This window comes from Phyllopteryx taeniolatus, chromosome 1 (genome assembly GCF_024500385.1).
Source record: "Phyllopteryx taeniolatus isolate TA_2022b chromosome 1, UOR_Ptae_1.2, whole genome shotgun sequence".
In the NCBI taxonomy this organism is placed as follows: domain Eukaryota; kingdom Metazoa; phylum Chordata; class Actinopteri; order Syngnathiformes; family Syngnathidae; genus Phyllopteryx; species Phyllopteryx taeniolatus.
Genome location: NC_084502.1, coordinates 29,113,762 through 29,131,658, shown reverse-complemented (window position 1 = coordinate 29,131,658; position 17,897 = coordinate 29,113,762). Strand labels below are relative to the sequence as shown.

At 41.0% G+C, this 17,897-nt stretch overlaps 1 protein-coding gene across 10 annotated transcripts in view; it reads right to left on the bottom strand.

Moving 5' to 3' along the window:
- Positions 1-15,907, bottom strand: part of lrrfip1b (leucine rich repeat (in FLII) interacting protein 1b) — a 33,129-nt gene extending 17,222 nt beyond the window's left edge. For 4 of the 10 annotated variants that reach the window (XR_009790346.1, XR_009790331.1, XM_061786551.1 and 1 more), the window contains exons 1-13: positions 15,409-15,907; positions 8,978-9,064; positions 6,330-6,377; positions 5,751-5,795; positions 5,530-5,580; positions 5,243-5,320; positions 5,084-5,119; positions 3,421-3,546; positions 2,916-3,086; positions 1,806-1,898; positions 1,509-1,601; positions 1,195-1,287; positions 877-1,012 (exon numbers count right to left, since the gene is read on the bottom strand). Coding sequence is in view for 2 of the 10 variants with exons in the window: in XM_061786551.1 (XP_061642535.1) it covers positions 877-1,012; positions 1,195-1,287; positions 1,509-1,601; positions 1,806-1,898; positions 2,916-3,086; positions 3,421-3,546; positions 5,084-5,119; positions 5,243-5,320; positions 5,530-5,580; positions 5,751-5,795; positions 6,330-6,377; positions 8,978-9,064; positions 15,409-15,498 (1,147 nt within the window). In the remaining 8 variants the exon portion in view is untranslated. The remainder of the gene's footprint in view (positions 1-876; positions 1,013-1,194; positions 1,288-1,508; positions 1,602-1,805; positions 1,899-2,915; positions 3,087-3,420; positions 3,547-5,083; positions 5,120-5,242; positions 5,321-5,529; positions 5,581-5,750; positions 5,796-6,329; positions 6,378-8,977; positions 9,065-15,408) is intronic. The other 6 variants (XR_009790339.1, XR_009790336.1, XR_009790343.1 and 3 more) reach the window with 6 other exon arrangements.
- Positions 15,908-17,897: the final 1,990 nt, after the last annotated feature.

The window sequence follows — 17,897 nt, the reverse complement described above, 5'->3', positions numbered from 1 at the left end:
TAGACTAGATCTGTTCCTGCACTGTAAATACATTATCATTATACATGTTTGAAGCTAAGTGCTGAGAACTATGTGAAAATATAGCAGTAAACTCTTTTTCACCATTTCCATTTTCCCTATTTTTTTGGGGCATGGCTAAAACTGTGCCCAGTGATGCACTTAGCCCCCCCCCCCCCCCCCCCCCCCCCCGTCCCCTACCACCACCTCCGCTAAATCAAAACTTGAGCACCTTCTTTCGCATCAGCGGTTTTCCGTGTGGTTAGCTATCTAGCTATGCCTAAACCCCAAAAATGCATATTCCTTTACGATTGTCCGCTGGCATGGCCACATTAGAGCGCCTTGTTGTCGTGGCATGCAAAAGTCCTGCAACTACCCAGTGAGATATATTCCAGCCACCGGAGGCCTTAAGCGATATATTTTTGCAGCTCAAACACATAGTTATGTGTAGGCTCAAGGAAGATGCTCAAGGAAGTAGAATCCATTTTTCAGGTCGTAGTAGTGGTATTTGTTTGACAGTTAACAGTTGAGAGAAGCATTATTTCAGCACTTTCAGCGTACACACCTACAGCCGCTGTGAGTGGAGAGAATGGCTTCATTTTTCACGAGTTTGAAGCCTCATTTTATGTAGTTGGGAATTTTTTTTGTTTACTCTTTCTCTGTGGTGTGTTGAATTTACAAGACATTTGTTTTCACTTTAAACTTTAAAAAGCATTGCAGACCGTGACAAATGTTATTTTTAGTGCATGCTGCGGGTTGCTAAAAATGGACAATCGGCTGCAAATGTCCCTCGGTCCATAGTTTGGACACCCCTGTTTAACTGTCATTGAATAATAAAAGATGAATGATATTGTGTGTTGTATGGCAACAGAGTCTTACCCAGCATGCTCTCTCTGCTCCCGGGAGCTTCCTTTGCCAACTGGGATGCAAAGCTGTTGCTGACCTCTTCCTCAGCCTCGTCCAATCTAGGCCCCCCATTGGTTGCGACCTCAGGGGAAATGACCTCTCCGTATTTCTGCTTGGGAGATGATCAATAATCAGTAAGGGATCAGTGATTTGCACTATTTATCTGCTTGGCTGACCTTCCTTAAAAAGACAGCCGAACATGGCCAAATTGTTATGAGACAAGATGCATGATTGATGAGCTGTCATGTCATGTGACAAGGGGACACCATCATGTGACTTCTTCTTCTGTACCTTGAGAACATCTCGGAGGGTGAGCACCTCAACTCTCAGCTGGTCGCGCTCGATTTGAATGACGTCAGAGATTTCCCTCTGACGCTCTAAAGCCTGAGACGGACCAAGGACGACGAGTTGGTGTATGGGAGCAAAGCGGTAAGGCGGGAGAGAGGAGAGAAAGCGGGTTAAGTGAGGTTAATGGATTAGCAGTAATATTAGTGTGACATTTAGTGGAATTCAAAACTGCTTATTGTTTTTTTTTGTTGCTGTCTTGGTTTGCTTTTGCCAATATTTTAATTTTTGTAATGTTTGGACATTTCATCATGTCATACCGCAATCTTCTTCTCCTTCCACTGCAGAGCCTCCTGCAAGTCAGACACCTCCAGAGAGTAAGCATGTGTTTGTTCTCGTAACTGTGACGCTTCCTATGGGGTGTGGAAGGAAGGAATAGAGACAGAAAGGAAAATAGAAAAGCAATGTGTTTGTTGTTAAAAGCTCGTTAAAAAGTGCCCCAAAAAGATGTTCACCCTGTGCCACTACATGACCGAATCTTGCTGAGGTGACACAGAAGAAGAATGTGAGCACTCTGGTTTGCATATTTTGTCTGTAGTGGGAATGTTTGAACTGACCATCAGCAGTTCTTCACTTCGTCTCATAGTCTCTTTCATCTCTTTAAACTGGAACTGAAGGACAAAGTGACAGTCCCGCTCACGCTCATATGCCTGCAAACACACAGGGGATACATTAGAAACCAGTGGTGGGAAGTAATGAAGTAAAAATACTTGGTTACTGTGCTTAAGATTTCTCATGGAGCTGTACTTGAATATTTCTTTTTCAAATGACTTTTAGTTTTAAGAATGAGTTTACAATACTTCCCCCCCCCGGGAAAAAAAATCTTTGTTTTTTTTGTCATATTTGTTAAAACTATGACTACTACTAATTATGAAGTGACAGTAGTACATGAGAAATATGATCTGTGAAAATATCAGTCCTCTCTGGCCCCATCTTGTGCCTCTAATTGGATTTAAAAAACAAAAACAACAACAACAAAAAACTGCTCCCAAGGAAAACCAATCAGAGACTGAAGGTGTGAATTAAGAGGTCAATCATTTGCTGTGCACTCACAGGCACATCCCCCCCCAGCCTTGCGCTGATCTGTTATCTTGGGCTTCAGGAGCTTTGCTGAAAACTATTGTGGAATATTCACCCCGGAAAAATAAAAAAATAAAATAAATAAATGTCCATCCCTCATTTTCCAACAACAAGGCATACGACTAGCAAACAGAAGCATAAAAAGAAGAAAAGAAGGAACTGGACAAATCCCGTGACAAAACAAGGGTGAACATATAGTATTAGTTGAGGGACCTCAGACAGCTGAGAGTATTCAGAAGCGATGCAGAATTTGCGACATTTCTGCTCGACGGGTACGTTTGTCAGCTCTTTTTGATTTTTAATTGATTGTACATCTCAAAAAATAAAACTTCAAACCAATAAAATTTTCAATTATAGTTACACTCAATTACAAATAAGTCATACTACCAATGTAGCAGCTGTCGCTAACATCAGCTTGTTTACATCGCTAATGCTAGCGTAGTATTGCTGGCGCTGCCAGATTCAACTCTTGCTAGCAATTTTAAAACTACAAACTCTCCCTTTAAGTACAGAGTGTGAGTACTTTTTCCATTCATGTTATAAGCACATTTAAGCAATGTCATCTGACATCCTATCGATCTACTTACCTTTGTGCGCTCATCGGATTGGCGTCGCGCCTCCCAAAGCAGCTCCTCCATGTCACTCAGTTCCTCCCGCAGAGTTTCCACCTGATACATCAAAGTTGACTTGTCGTTGTGCAGCTGAGCATTTGAAACCATCGCCCGGCGATACTTTTCCTCTGCCTCTGCCACGGAGTCCTGAGACAATGTTGTAATCAATCAAGAGCCAAACATACACTGGTTACATCTTAAGCAGCAGTTGTTGTTGTTGTTGATTGGACACAGAGGAATGAACATTTGAAAGAGTCTAGCTAGCTATCTGCTTCCAGTCAGGTGAATGGCCTGTTAATGACTTCTTTAGTTTTATACATTTTGGACTCTCAACCCAACAGAACTGAAGGCTTTTGCTTAATAATCGTCGAAAGTGAAAAGTTCCATTTGACAAATTCAATATCAGTCCATCGCTGACTTACTAGGTACAGTAATCAAAATAACATTGACTTTTCAACTTAAGGGTGACAAACAGTGGTACCTTCATCTCCCTGATTGATGCCTCCATCTCTACGGAGATTGATGTGTCACAGCTTCCTCTGCGAGATGAAGCTCCACCCAGCGGCGATAGAGTGGCTGCAGAAAGGTTCATTGCTGTCCTGGAGCCCTGAGAAGGAGGACATCTACTTTAGTGGCAGAAGCGGCACGAAATAAACTTCCCACGGCTGAGTAATACAGCCAAGAAATAGCTTTTTTTTTTTTTTTTATCAGAGTGCCTTTTCAGTGTAGGGGTGGGATTGTAACATGTAACGGGGCATGCCTAAACCTTGATGTTGTATAGGCTTGTTTTTCCTTGCAAAAAGTACGTACAGCAATGTAGGATGCAATTTGTCTACATTTATGAGGGACAAAGGTTAATGTGTCAAGGAAGCAGCACCTTTGTTTTCATGTTACGCCCAATGACAGTACTCGAGATGCACCGATACCTCTTTTTTCAGACCAAGAACAAGTGCTTACATTTATGTACTCTCTGATACCGAGGACTGATACATTATGCCTTGCAACTGTGATGAAAGTGTTTCATTTTAACCAAATATTGTTCAAAACCATAAAACACAAACTTTTCTACATTAGGGCTTGCAACTGTGATGAAAGTAATTTTCCTTTTAACCAAATATTGTTCAGAACCATAAAACACGAACGTGGCATAAGTTTCATTCAGACATAACACTCTTTACAGTAACAAAATGTCATTACTGACAGTAAGTAATGACAAGTACGATAAGTATGATAAGTAAGTACATTTTTTTCCAACAGTCTTTTCACACATTTCACATTTTTGTGGTGTCTCAGTCTGAACATTCGTATATACACACCATATAAAAGATGTACATACAGTAGATCCAGTAAGAGATGAATAAGAAATAAGTGACAAAGAATAATGTGTGTAATGTCTGGTGAGTATAAACAAGTATGAATGGATGCCATGTTACCTGTGTGGTAGCTAATAACATGAGTACAAAGAAATAATGGACTGCTTCTTGAGAATACCACTAGTACCATGTTACAACTTATGTGATACCTTAAAGACATCGCTTACTTTTCTTGAGCTGAGACGGAGTGTTGCGGTTCGACAGGGCTCGATTCTCGGTGCTTGCGCCTCCATTGCTACCCGAGAAGAGCATAATTTGCAGTCGGCTAAAAGTCTTGTCACCCGTGTTTATCTTAAAGTATCACCACATGACTGCCGTTGCTCCTACCCGAAAGGTATACTGTATGTTGTTAGGCTGGTAAAGTGGTATCGGTGTGTAGTACCGGTACATTTTTAGGAGCATGAGTACTGTACAAATATATACAAGTAATATCGATAGGTATCGGCATTGGTGGATCCCTAGTTGTTCTTACATATGTATCCAAAAGAAAACATTTGTGTTCATTGGTTGATGAGAAATGATCAAATATTTAAAATATTTTCTAAGAATAAATTAAAGATTGTGTTTAAAGGGGCATCTATTTTCACATTATCGTAAAGAAAATAATATGTATTTATATTATTTCCGTGCAAGTTGATACCAGTTAATCCTGTATAAAAGCTCAAGTCTGGTTTCAGGAGAAATAAAGCATATTCCAAAAGGGGAAGAAAACTTGTCTTATCTTTTGATCTTGGTCAAATGAGCCAAACACAGAAAAGGAGATTGACTTACTCTATCCAGAAAATCTCTGTCAAGTCTGTCCTCCACCTAAGCACACACACATTCAGACCATGGAGATGTCATGTATACTATCAAACAATTTCATCACTCTCAAATTAAACTGCAGCCCGTTTCCATCACTTAGCTACCAGTCAGCTCTGACAAACTTACCACAGGGCTTGCCCGAGCTGAACTAGCTCTGGAGGATGCCCGAGAGCCAGAACCGAGAAATGAGCTGTAGTCTGAAGGCTGGGAAGGAAGGAAGAAAGGAAGAACAGGTGCAGGGATAGAAGGATGTAAGGAAAAGATATTTAGGAGGACACAAGGATGAATACAGGTATAAGGAAGAAGTAAAAGGACGGAAGGATAAATGCAAGACAGAAGTGTTTTAGAAGGAAACCAGAAGAAGAAATAGAAGGGCTGTACAATCCAAAATTAAACTAGTGAAGTTAAGTCACCTTTAGACTGCCTCGACTCCCCACAGACATCCGCTCTTCATCATCTGACAGCTGAAAACATAAACATGAACACACGTTGACTTACTGACATACTTTGAAAACCATTTGCAATGATGAGGCAGCGACACATTGCCGGAGGTAACCGCAACTCTTTTCATAAGCTAAAATGTCTCATACAGGAAACATATAAGACTGAAGGAAAAATCAGAGACGATACAGACCGAAGCGATTCTCCGCGAGTGGCGAGAATAGCGCTCGCCGTCCTCCTTGAAAGGCCGCAAAGAGGGATAGAAAGAGAGGAGACCGTTACGACGAAGCAAAGAGTCACATCTGCTCCCACAGAAAGATGATTAGGTGTGCATGCTTGATACGATGCCTGACATGCAGGTTATAAAAGAAGCATTCAAAATAAAACCTCATGAACTAGTGTACGACAGCTATGTAGCAAAAGTTGAAATGAAAAACTAGAATGTGGCAGTAGGGATGTCATTGTCTCTGACTGCCATATGAGCACACACACAGCAATAACAAGAGGCTGACATGTGGTGTGAATGACTGGTAAAAACCTTCTGACTCCACCCGGGTTACTTAAACTAGAGCTTTACTTTGGTGACCTGTGAGATCCAGCTGAAACATACTACTTACTACTTTCTTACATTACTGGACATCACTTTATTTTAGATAACATGATGTTACAGCCTCTGCCAGATCAATACAATTGATGCAATGCTTTTATTTGTTTTAGAAGCGATTAGGAGGTAGAAGGTTTTCATGTGCCAGCGGCTCAAGCGTAGTCGTACCATCCACTGTTCAATGTGACCCCATTTATAATCCAGACCGTAATACTTCTGTAGAGGAAAGGAGCACAAATTAGAAACACTCTCTTCTCCATTTTGATCATCTTTAAGTAGAAGGTGGGTGGTGCTTTATAGCCACACAGTTGGCGCTACAAGTTTTTAAACTAAATTGTTTGTTTGGTGAGTACCTGCTGCATGCACACGCAAGTTAGAATCTAAAAGTAATTACATGCTGTTATGAAAAAAGTTCAAATACAGAGCAGAAAGACAAAGAATTAAGGTTGGAGAACAACAGAGAAGTGACTCACCGCGGGATGAATGTTTCTAATGACTGATGATTGAAGAACAGTCACATTGTTACCTCTCCAACTGTCTCACCTCTGACCACAGGGTGTGTCACATGTTTGCTTACTGTCACTCAATGGAAGTTAGTTGATTAGTGTTGATGAGTGGCAACCTTTTTTTTCGTACAAAGTTTGGGCGTGCTTTAAGACTTTCTTTTTCTTTCTCTCTTAGTTTTCAAATGCTTTTAATCTTGTAAAGCACATTGAGTTACCGTGTGTATGAAATGCGCAATATAAATACATATTGACCAAGCTCCCACACTCCCTTTTAAAAAATAAATTGACTTCATGCAGACAATGTACATGCGAACAGAATAATACATTATAGAAAGAAGAAACAGAGTAGTTTCCCACAGCTGCAAGAGGAGGCTAAAAATATTAGCGCCTGTTGCGTCTCGCTGCTAAAGTGCTTTGTGCATCAACCTAACTTGGCATGGTTCTATTGACACCACATGATTGGTTCAGTGTGGAGAAACTCGCATTATTGGCTATTCTTATTGTCTTTCAAAACATAGAGGAAAGCAATCTATCGTAGTCTATTGATGTGTCTGATATGTTTATATTTTCAAGTTATTTTGAGATACATATCTCAAATTATTATCGCCCAGTCCTAATTAAGACATACTTTGACGGACCGTCATAGCCGCTAAAAAGCAAGTGAGACGCCCACGGAATGCACCACCTCGTCGTTGGTGGCCCCTCTAAGCATTAGCCAGAGAAGCGCACACTGGCCACGGTTTTTGCTTGCGTCATCAACATCCTGTTTCGGCCATCTTGTTTTGGCAACAAAAGTATTTTGGACGAAAACGGAAAATGCACTTTTGGGCCTTTTTTGGTGCATCACTATAGAATATTTATGAGCAAATAACGTTGAGTGGCACGGTGGACGAATGGTTAGAGCGTCAGCCTCACAGTTCTGAGGACCCGGGTTCAATCCCCAGCCCCACCTGTGTGGAGTTTGCATGTTCTCCCCGTGCCTGCGTGGGTTTTCTCCGGGCACTCCGGTTTCCTCCCACATCCCAAAAACATGCATTAATTGGAGACGCTAAATTGCCCGTAGGTGTGACTGTGCGTGCGAATGGTTGTTTGTTTGTATGTGCCCTGCGATTGGCTGGGAACCAGTTCAGGGTGTACCCCGCCTCCTGCCCGATGATAGCTGGGATAGGCTCCAGTGCGCCTGCGACCCTAGTGAGGAGAAGCGGCTCAGAAAATGGATGGATGGATGGATAACTTTGAGTTTGTGTGATTTAAACTGTTATTACACACACTGTAGGGAGCAGAGCAGTGTTTTGGGATGTGCCAAAATCCTGAACATCCAATGAAAAAAAACGGTATAGAATGAAGGAAATGTGCGGTATGTGCGCAAACGTTTGCCACTTATAGACCTCAGTTTCATCATTCTGCTCTGCATTCTGCAATACACCACACAAAGACACCTCTCAATCACAGTCACAAGCTCCTCCCCCAAAGTAGATGTATGTCGTAGTACCAAGCATGGCCTGTGAGAGGCAGCATTGTGCCACAGGGCGTCTAGACTTCTGTAAATTACAAAGAAGAAGAAGAAGAAGAAGAAGAAGAAGAAGAAAGAGTAGTACAGTGGTACCTAGACCTAGTTCCCCATCTTAGTTTTTAATTGCTTGGTCAGTTTTTTTATTGCTTTATGTTGCAAGCCAAAGTTTAAGTTACGAGTACGTCCAATATGCCGCTGCTTACGTGAAGTGGAAAATAAAGAGAACCACAATAGTCAATACACTGTCAGCCATTTTTTTGTACAGGAAAATGAAACCACTTGCAAGGACCACGCCACTTAACTCACACTGAATTAGCTAGATGATAAACAGCCAACCCTACGACCTGACGTCACTCACTTAGCCGCACCCCTTGAAGACACGTGTGTGTGATGATTACACTTTATAAATCAGTTTCTTTCCATGATCTTTTATTCCATTTCTACATGTATGTTTTACAATACAGTGCTATTTTCGTTCATTTAGAAACTAGGCTTTAAGAGACATCCGATAATCGGGCCTTTGATTGGAAGAGAGGAAAAGGCTCAAATTTGATCCGATCATTGGTATTAGCAGTATGTAACCCTCTTTAGATTAATTTAGATGCATGACACAAACAAAATATTTTGCAACGGACATACTGTACATGCTCGACAATTTTGGCAACTTTGTCTGCGACGATTATAAATCATTTGACTTTTGCGTTTGGGTCTCTTAGGCCGATCAGACTGGATGGTGAGTGACAGCAAGGATTGTAGCGAGTTTGGGAGCAGAAAGTCAGAGCAGAGTGACACCTCACCTCTTTGTGTTGCCTCTCCAGCTCTTTCATCCGAATATCTCTGGCCTCCGCCCTCGCTGCCCGCCTCGCTGCCAAACGCGCTTCCGCCTGTCACAGACATTCACCACATCAAAATCGACATCAGGGATTCTTAAGAATTTTTACACATCTACAAGTACCACCATAATGACCTACATTCAAGTACAGTAGTGTAGTAGGCCTGTGTTCATTTAAAAAAAAGTGACAGGTTTTATTCCTACAAGGTCTGTTTAATATTATTTGAAGCCACTGTAACATTACACACTGTTTGAACATTAAGACTGCACTTAAATACAGTAAAATAAGAGTTTAATAATTTGGTTAAAATGTATTGCAAATACAGTAAAGGTTAGTACCTACATTTTTTTTCAAAGCAAATAGCGCAGAAAGATTTAATGCAAATGTATTAACTTAAAGTTAAATACAACTGAACTATACTTAGGCAGTGATTCTTTTGGGTACCACAAGAGGGAGCACGTGTACAATTTGCAGTACCACACTTTGAGAACCACTGATCTAATTAAACATCAACAACACAAACAAAATCAATATTGTGGTTCATTAATGGACTGTTGAGCTTCTACTGATGTATTCTAGAGGGGGTATTGTGTTTAGTTGATACCTAATATATTTAAGTGTAATAATGGTTTATTAATGCAGACTTGCCAACCTGTTAAGTTGGTAAGCATTTTATACGGCAAACCTTTTGAGCATTTATTAAATATCTTACTAGTGCACTGAATTGCCCATTTACTAGTACGCTTTGTTCTCACTACTAAAAAAATTCAACACACCTTAAGTACGACTAGGGCACTCTAGTAGACCCTCTTGTAACGCTTTTTTCCATTACAGTACTGTTTTCACTACTGTCTACCATTGTATGACATTTATGTTCACTAGAACTAGAACTACATGTTGCTACTAGTACTACTAGTAAAGCACTAGATGTTAACTGGTAGAATTGTATCATGTTACTAGTACTAGCACGCAGTTGTCAACTAGGTCATAGTTTTGCCTCCTAGTAACGTGCTCTACTAGTGCGCCCTAGTTGTTCTACGAGTGTGCAGAAATGTCATACAGCAGTGAAAGGCAGTACCACATGGGTAGCCGCGAGCCAGTTCTGAAAAATAGCACACCAGTGATGGGACATTGTTTTTAGGAATGTTGTAAAAGTGATCATTTGAAAATGCAAATGCTGGCAGAGATTTATAGAAATAAAGTGTTGTGTAGTTCCTAATTATTGTCTGAAGTCATTACCATGATCAGTGCCTTCACGTAAATGAATATCATTAATAATTATTAATAATAACATATAGTAATAACATATAATTAAAGATAATTTGAGCAATTTTTTTATTTCAAAAGTGTGTGTCAAACTGGTAAGCCTTTGCATTAATCAGTACCCAAAAGCCGCTCTCAGTTTCAAAAAGGTTGGTGACCCCTGCTATATGCAGTATTGAAGTAAAGCATAGTGTATCCTGCAAAAAAAAAAGAAAGAAGAATTTGACCCAATCACGCCGCAGATATTTTTTACTCCCACTTGTCCTAAAAATTTGCTGAATGAATGAGCAAGCATGACTGCACATCAATACAGAGGAACTTTATTGTGCTTCCTCATGCCCCATAAACATGACGGCAGGCTGGTTTGCATGATTTGTTCAACTTATTTCCATAAACTGGACATGGGTGTGAAAAGTTGAAATTTGAAATTCGGTTAAATGAGGTCAGAGAAAATCCAATTCAAAAAATCTAAACAAAAATCAACTTCCGGCAGACCACACTCTTGACTGGTCGCCGGTCAATGCCAGGGCACATGTAGGACAAACAACCAGTCACATTCGCTGCCTGTATGCAAGTCATGTGTGATATTATACTTTATTATACTAATTATAATCACTTAAGCTGAAATTAACGGCTGCATGCTGTTCATGTGATATGCAAGTTAATCATGAATATCGCAGCAGCTGGGCCTGTAAAGTGCCATGAAAAAGCGTTGCCCCTTTCTCAAATTCTTATTTTTTTTTGCATAGTTTCTCCACTTTAATGTTTAAGATCATCAAACAAATGTAAATATCTGATAAAGACAACCCAAGTAAACATAAAATGCTATTTAAAAATAGTGATTTTATGTATTAAGGGGGAAAAAAACTATTCAAAGCAAAAGCATTTGCTCCCTAACCCTAATAACAGGTTGGGCCACACTCAGCAGCAACAACTGAAATCAAGTGTTTTCTCAAACTGGCAATGAGTCCGTCACATCTCTGTGGAGATATTTTGGCCTTCTCTTCCTAGCAGAATTGTTTTAATTTAGCAACAATGCAGGGTTTTCGAGCATGAACGGTCTTTTTCAGGTCTTACCACTCCATTTCAATGGGATATAAGTCTCGCCTTTGCCGAGGCAACTCCAAAACCATTTAATTTTTTAAAATTAAGAAGTTGAATTGCTGGTGTGTTTTGGATCGTTGTCCTGCTGCAGAAAGCAAATAATCTTCGGCTTGAGGTCAAAACCTGATGCCCGAACATTCTCCTTCGGGATTTTCTGGTAAAGAACAGAATTCATGGTTCCATCAATCACAGCAAATCGTCCAGGTCCTGAAGAAGAAATGCAACCCCCAAACTGTCAAAATATCACCACCGTTCACTTACGCCAGATGTAACAAGACACCCACCTAACCAAAAGTTCAACTTCTGTCTTGTCACTCCATAGGATATTCTCTTGGGAATCATTGAGATTTTTTTTGTTTGCAATAGTAAGACGAGCCTTTATGTTCTTTCTGGTCAGCAGTGGTTTTCGCCTTGGAACTTTGCCATGGATGCCATTTTTGCTGAGTCTCTTCCTTATTTTTGAGTCATGAACACTGACCTTAACTGTGGCAAGGGGGGTCTACAGTTCTGTAGATGTTGTCCTGGGTTCTTTTGTGACATCTTGGATGAGTCGTCGCTTTGTTCTTGGGGTCATTTTTGTAGGCCGGCTACCCCTGGGAAGGTTCACCACTGTTCCACGTTTTCTCTATTTGTGGATCATTTCTGTCACTGTGGTTCGCTGGATTGCTAAAGCTTTATAAATGGCTTTGGTAACCCATTCCAGACTGATAGACGTTACGTTTACGTTATTTCTTGTCTGTTCTCGAATTTCTTTGGATCATAGCATTTTGTTGCAACTTTTTGAGATCTTTTGTCAGACAGGTTCTATTTAAGTGATTTCTTGATTGAGAATGTTTGGAGGCAATCAGGCTTGGGTCTAGTCAGTAAAAATGTACTCAGCTTTCTAAAACAAATTTGACTAGCCACAGTTAATTCATAATTTGACATAATTTGATTTGAATACGTTTTTTCCCTTAATAGATAAAATCACAATTCAAAAACTATATTTTATATTTGCTTACCTTGGTCTGATGTTTCTAGTTGTTTAATGATCTAAAACATTAAAGTGGGGGAAACCATGCAAAAAAATATGAATTTGAGAAGGGGTGCAAATACTTTTTCATGGCACTATTTGTAAACAGAGTGGCAGATCAAAGCCTGGTTAGTCAAAAAATAACAATACCATAGTATTACACAAGTGTGAGGTGTGGAGCCCTGGTATTCTTTGGGCTGGTAACATGACATGGAGCCCCCCTATACCGACCCACCCAGGAAATTTTTTTTCTCACTCTATGCTGACCTAGTGTATGTGTGCATTTGTATGTGTGTGTGTGTGTGTGTCTGAGGCTATGCTGTGCACGTGACCTCATTCTTTAAGCCTCTAAACATTAATCTGCATCTCAACTAGTCTGACACGTTTTGTCAACACCACATATCATCATCTTTATTAAATTGTATATTATATGTTTTTAATATGTATATGTAATATTTATCATATTTAGCATTTTATTATATTTATAATAATAATAATAACAAATAATTACAGCATGATTATTGTTATATTATACAGTAAATGAATATGCAAAACATAATAATAATGTAGTCATTTTATTATTACGATGATTATACATTTTATGTTTGCACTACAATATTTAGCGTGTTTATTTGCTGTATGATGATAATAATAATAGTAATAATTTTAAAAAGAAGACAATTGGGTTTTTAAATCGGGATTATTATTATGCAGCATATTTCTGTATTATAATAATAATCATCATCACAACAATAATAAGAAGAACAAAAACAAGAAGAAAATTTGGTTTAATTAGTGCCCTGCGATTGGCTGGCAACCAGTTCAGGGTGTACCCCGCCTCCTACCCGATGATAGCTAGGATAGGCTCCAGCACGCCCGCGACCCTAGTGAGGAGAAGCGGCTCAGAAAATGGATGGATGGATGGATGGAAGGTTTTTAATTATTATTATTATTATTATTCAGCATCTACCTGTACAATAATAATAACAATAATACGACAAATAATAATAAGCAGGGCGGCACAGAGGCCGACTGGTTAGAGCGTCAGCCTCACAGTTCTGAGGACTCGGGTTCATTCCCCGGCCCGCCTGTGTGGAGTTTGCATGTTCTCCCCATGCCTGCGTGGATTTTCTCCGGGCACTCCGGTTTCCTCCCACATCCCAAAAACATGCATTAATTGGAGACTCTAAATTGCCCGTAGGTGTGAATGTGAGTGCGAATGGTTGTTTGTTTGTATGTGCCCTGCGATTGGCTGGCAACCAGTTCAGGGTGTACCCCGCATCCTGCCCGATGACAGCTGGGATAGGCTCCAGCACGCCCGCGACCCTAGTGAGGAGAAGTGGCTCAGAAAATGGATGGATGGATGGATAATAAGCCGAAGAAGCAGCAGAAGAAGAATAAAAAATTGCATTTATAAATATTATTATTATTATTAAACTGAAAATGCTGATTGTAATTTTACAATGATTATTATACACTTTTATTTTGTTTACATTATTATTTTCAGTGTATTTATTTATTTTACAATAACAATAATAATACAGTAATAACAATCATCTGATTTGACATTATTATTATTATTATTATCCATCCATTTTCTGTCCCGCTTATCCTCACTAGAGTCGCGGGTGCACTGGAGCCTATCCCTGCCATCTTCAGGTGAGAGGCAGGGTACACCCTGAACTGGTTGCCAGCCAATCGCAGGGCACAAGAAACAAACAACCAATTGCACTCACATTCAGACCTACGGGTAATTTAGAGTCTTCAATTAACCTACCACGCATGTTTTTGGGATGTGGGAGGAAATCGGAGTACCCGGAGAAAATCCACACAGGCACGGGGAGAAAATGCAAACACCACACAGAAGAGACCGGATTTGAACCCGGGCCCTCAGAACTGTGAGGCGGATGTACTAACCAGTTGTCCATCATGCCGCCTGTTATTATTATTATTATTATTATTATTGTCAAAGAAATAAATACACGGAATATAATAACGTAAACTATATAAAAGTGTATTATAATAATTATCATAACATTATATTCAGCATAATTCTGTTCAATAACCCTAACCCTTTTAATGTAATTTTTTTCTAATAAGAAGAAAACTTATATAATAATAATAATAATGTCATAACAGCCATCCATCTGTACTGCTTTTCGTCACTAGGGTCGCGGGCGTGCTGGAGCCAATCTCAGCTGACTTTGGACGAGAGGCGGGGTACACCCTGAACTCGTCCAGCCAATCGCAGGGCACACATAAACAACCATTCGCATTCACACCTACGGGCAATTTAGAGTCTTCAATCAACCTAGCATACATGTTTTTGGGATGTGGGAGGAAACCGGAGTGCCCGGAGAAAACCCACGCAGGCACGGGGAGAACATGCAAACTCCACACGGGCGAGGCCGGGATTGGAACCCCGGTCCTCAGAACTGTGAGGCAGATGCTCTAATAATGTCATAACAATTATATATTTTTACTTTTATTTAATAATTTTATCATTATTGTAATAACAATATGTATATGTAGGATAGGCGGCACGGTGGGCGACTGCTTAGAGCGTCGGCCTCACAGTTTTGGGGACCCGGGTTCAATCCCCGGCCCCGCCTGTGTGGAGTTTGCATGTTCTCCCTGTGCCTCGGTGGGTTTTCTCCGGGCACTCCGGTTTCCTCCCACATCCCAAAAACATGCATTAATTGGAGACGCTAAATTGCCCGTAGGTGTGACTGTGAGTGCGAATGGTTGTTTGTTTGTATGTGCCCTGCGATTGGCTGGCAAACAGTTCAGGGTGTACCCCGCCTCCTGCCCGATGACAGCTGGGATAGGCTCCAGCACGCCCGCGACCCTAGTGAGGAGAAGCGGCTCAGAAAATGGATGGATGGATGAATAGGATTAAAAAAAAATTGCTGCATAATAACAACATCAATAATAATAATAACAATTATAATATTGTTATATCTTATTATTTTAGTTTTTTTTCTTCTTCTTCTTCTTCTTCCCCGTCCGAACTCACCTCCCGGGCGATCTGTTTGAGAGCATCGTCCTCTGCGGTCAGCTTCTCCAGGTTCGGCAGCCTCCTTCTGCCGGGTCCTTGAGTCCCCATAGTCCACAAATCTCCCCACCAGCCACGTACCAACCGTTCGTTCGTCTTTGGAACACACCGCACTTGTGTTCCCAGGCTCGACCGACACTAGACAGACGCGTTGACCGTCAAACAGCTTCAAGACCTTTTATCGGGCTCCACGTCTCATTGAAGCTCCGGAGTCTTTCGTGGCTAAGCTAACGTTAGCCCCGTGTCAGAACCACAAAATGCTTGAAACCGGCTCCGTCACAAATGTCGTCCCTCCTCCGCCCCGAAAACCCGTTAATCCGCCTCTGTCAACATCCGCCGTGAGCCTGCGAGCCGCCTAGTTGCTTCCGGGAAAACAAAACACGCTCCATGGTGGCGACAGGTGATCTGAAGGACGGCGCCGGACCGTCAGCACGGCAGCCTCACCGCTTCCCACTTTACCTTCCGGAATCCGCAGTGTGATAACAAATGGTGGGGCCGGGGGGCTTTTATAGGCAGGGGTGGGAAATTAGCAAGTACTCACGCTTCGTTTCTCTACAAAAGTAAATTCTTCACGTATTCCTACATTATTGGAGTATTGATTTTTCTGACGACTTTTTTGAACATTTATTTTCTACAATTCAAAACAGATACCTGCAAAATACATAAATAAATAAGTAAATAAATACAATAAAGTATAGAGACAACAGTGACAAGCAACGATGACTTTAAGATAAGTGTTTCGGCTCTCTAATCATCTTTCGCCTTTGACAAGAGTGGAAGTGCCATAAATCATTTTCCAGCCTTCCCTCCCAACAAAAAAAGTAATGTTTTTTAAAATATTGTTTATATGTATTTATCATGCTTTACATAAAAAAAATAGAGTAATAACATAAATAAATAGAATTTAAAGAATTAAACAGTTGGTGCATCATAGGTGCCCACCTTGGCCACCGGGGGCAGGAAAATACAGTCAAATGAAGAAGTCGCCATTACTCTCAGTGACTAAGCTGCAATAATATGATTAAAATATAATGTAATAATGTAATTGCAAATATTATGATGTGTCTGTCTATATGTGTTTTTCCACTATTTGTGTTCAAATATCTGTAGAATGCAGCCCTATGGGGGGCACAAGCCAGTGCAAACTGTAGGCCGGTCCCAAGCCCGGATAAATGCAGAGGGTTGCGTCAGCAAGGGCATCCGGCTTAAAATTTTGCAAAACAAATATGAGCGTTCATCAAAAGAATTTCATTCCATTCCGGTTGTGGCCCGCGTTAACAATGTCCGCCCCCGGTGACCTACAAGAGTGGAGGTAGAAGCACGCATGTGGATTATATCTTGTGCAGACGATGTAATCTAAAGGAGTTACCGACTGTAAGGTAGTGGTAGGGGAGAGTGTGGCTCGACAGCATAGGATAGTGGTGTGTAAGATGACTCTAGTGGTGGGGAGGAAGATTAAGAAGACGTAGGCAGAGCAGAGAACCATGTGGTGGAACCTGACCAGCTTGTTCAATAGAATTCTAGCTTGTGTGAAGATGCCTGAACGAATGGAGGAAAAGTGTGCTGGTGCCCATTTTTAAGAACAAGAACAGAGCTGTGAGAATTATAGAGGGATAAAGTTGATGAGCCACACAATGAAGTTATGGGAAAGAGTAGTGGAGACCAGACTCAGGACAGAAGTGAGTATTTGCGAGCAACAGTATGGTTTCATGCCTAGAAAGAGTTATTATTTGCCTTGCGGGGTTCAATCCCCGGCCCCGTCTGTGTGGAGTTTGTATGTTCTCCCCGTGCCTGCGTGGGTTTTCTCCGGGCACTCCGGTTTCCTCCCACATCCCAAAAAACATGCATTAATTGGAGACTCTAAATTGCCCGTAGGTGTGAATGTGAGTGCGAATGTTGTTTGTTTGTATGTGCCCTGCGATTGGCTGGCAACCAGTTCGGGGTATACCCCGCCTCCTGCCCGATGACAGCTCCAGCACGCCCGCGACCCTCGTGAGGAGAAGCGGCTCAGAAAATGGATGGATGGATGGATAAACTTTATTGTTTTTAGCAAATCATCATTAACTTAGAATTTTATGTCTGTAACACGTTCCAAAAAAGCTGGGACAGGGTCATGTTTACCACTGTGTTACATCACCTTTTCTTTTAACAACATTCAATAAAGGTTTGGGAACTGAGGATACTAATGGTTGAAGCTTTGTAGGTGGAATTCTTTCCCATTCTTGCTTGATGTACAGCTTCAGCGCTTCAACAGTCAAAGCGTCTCCGTTGTCGTATTTTACGCTTCGTAATGCGCCACACATTTTCAATGGGAGACAGGTCTGAACTGCAGGTAGGCCAGTCTAGTACCTGCACACTTTTACTACGAAGCCACGCTGTTGTAACACGTGCAGAATGCGGTTTGGCATTGTCTTGCCCCGTCCATGAAAAAGACGTTGCTTGGATGGCAG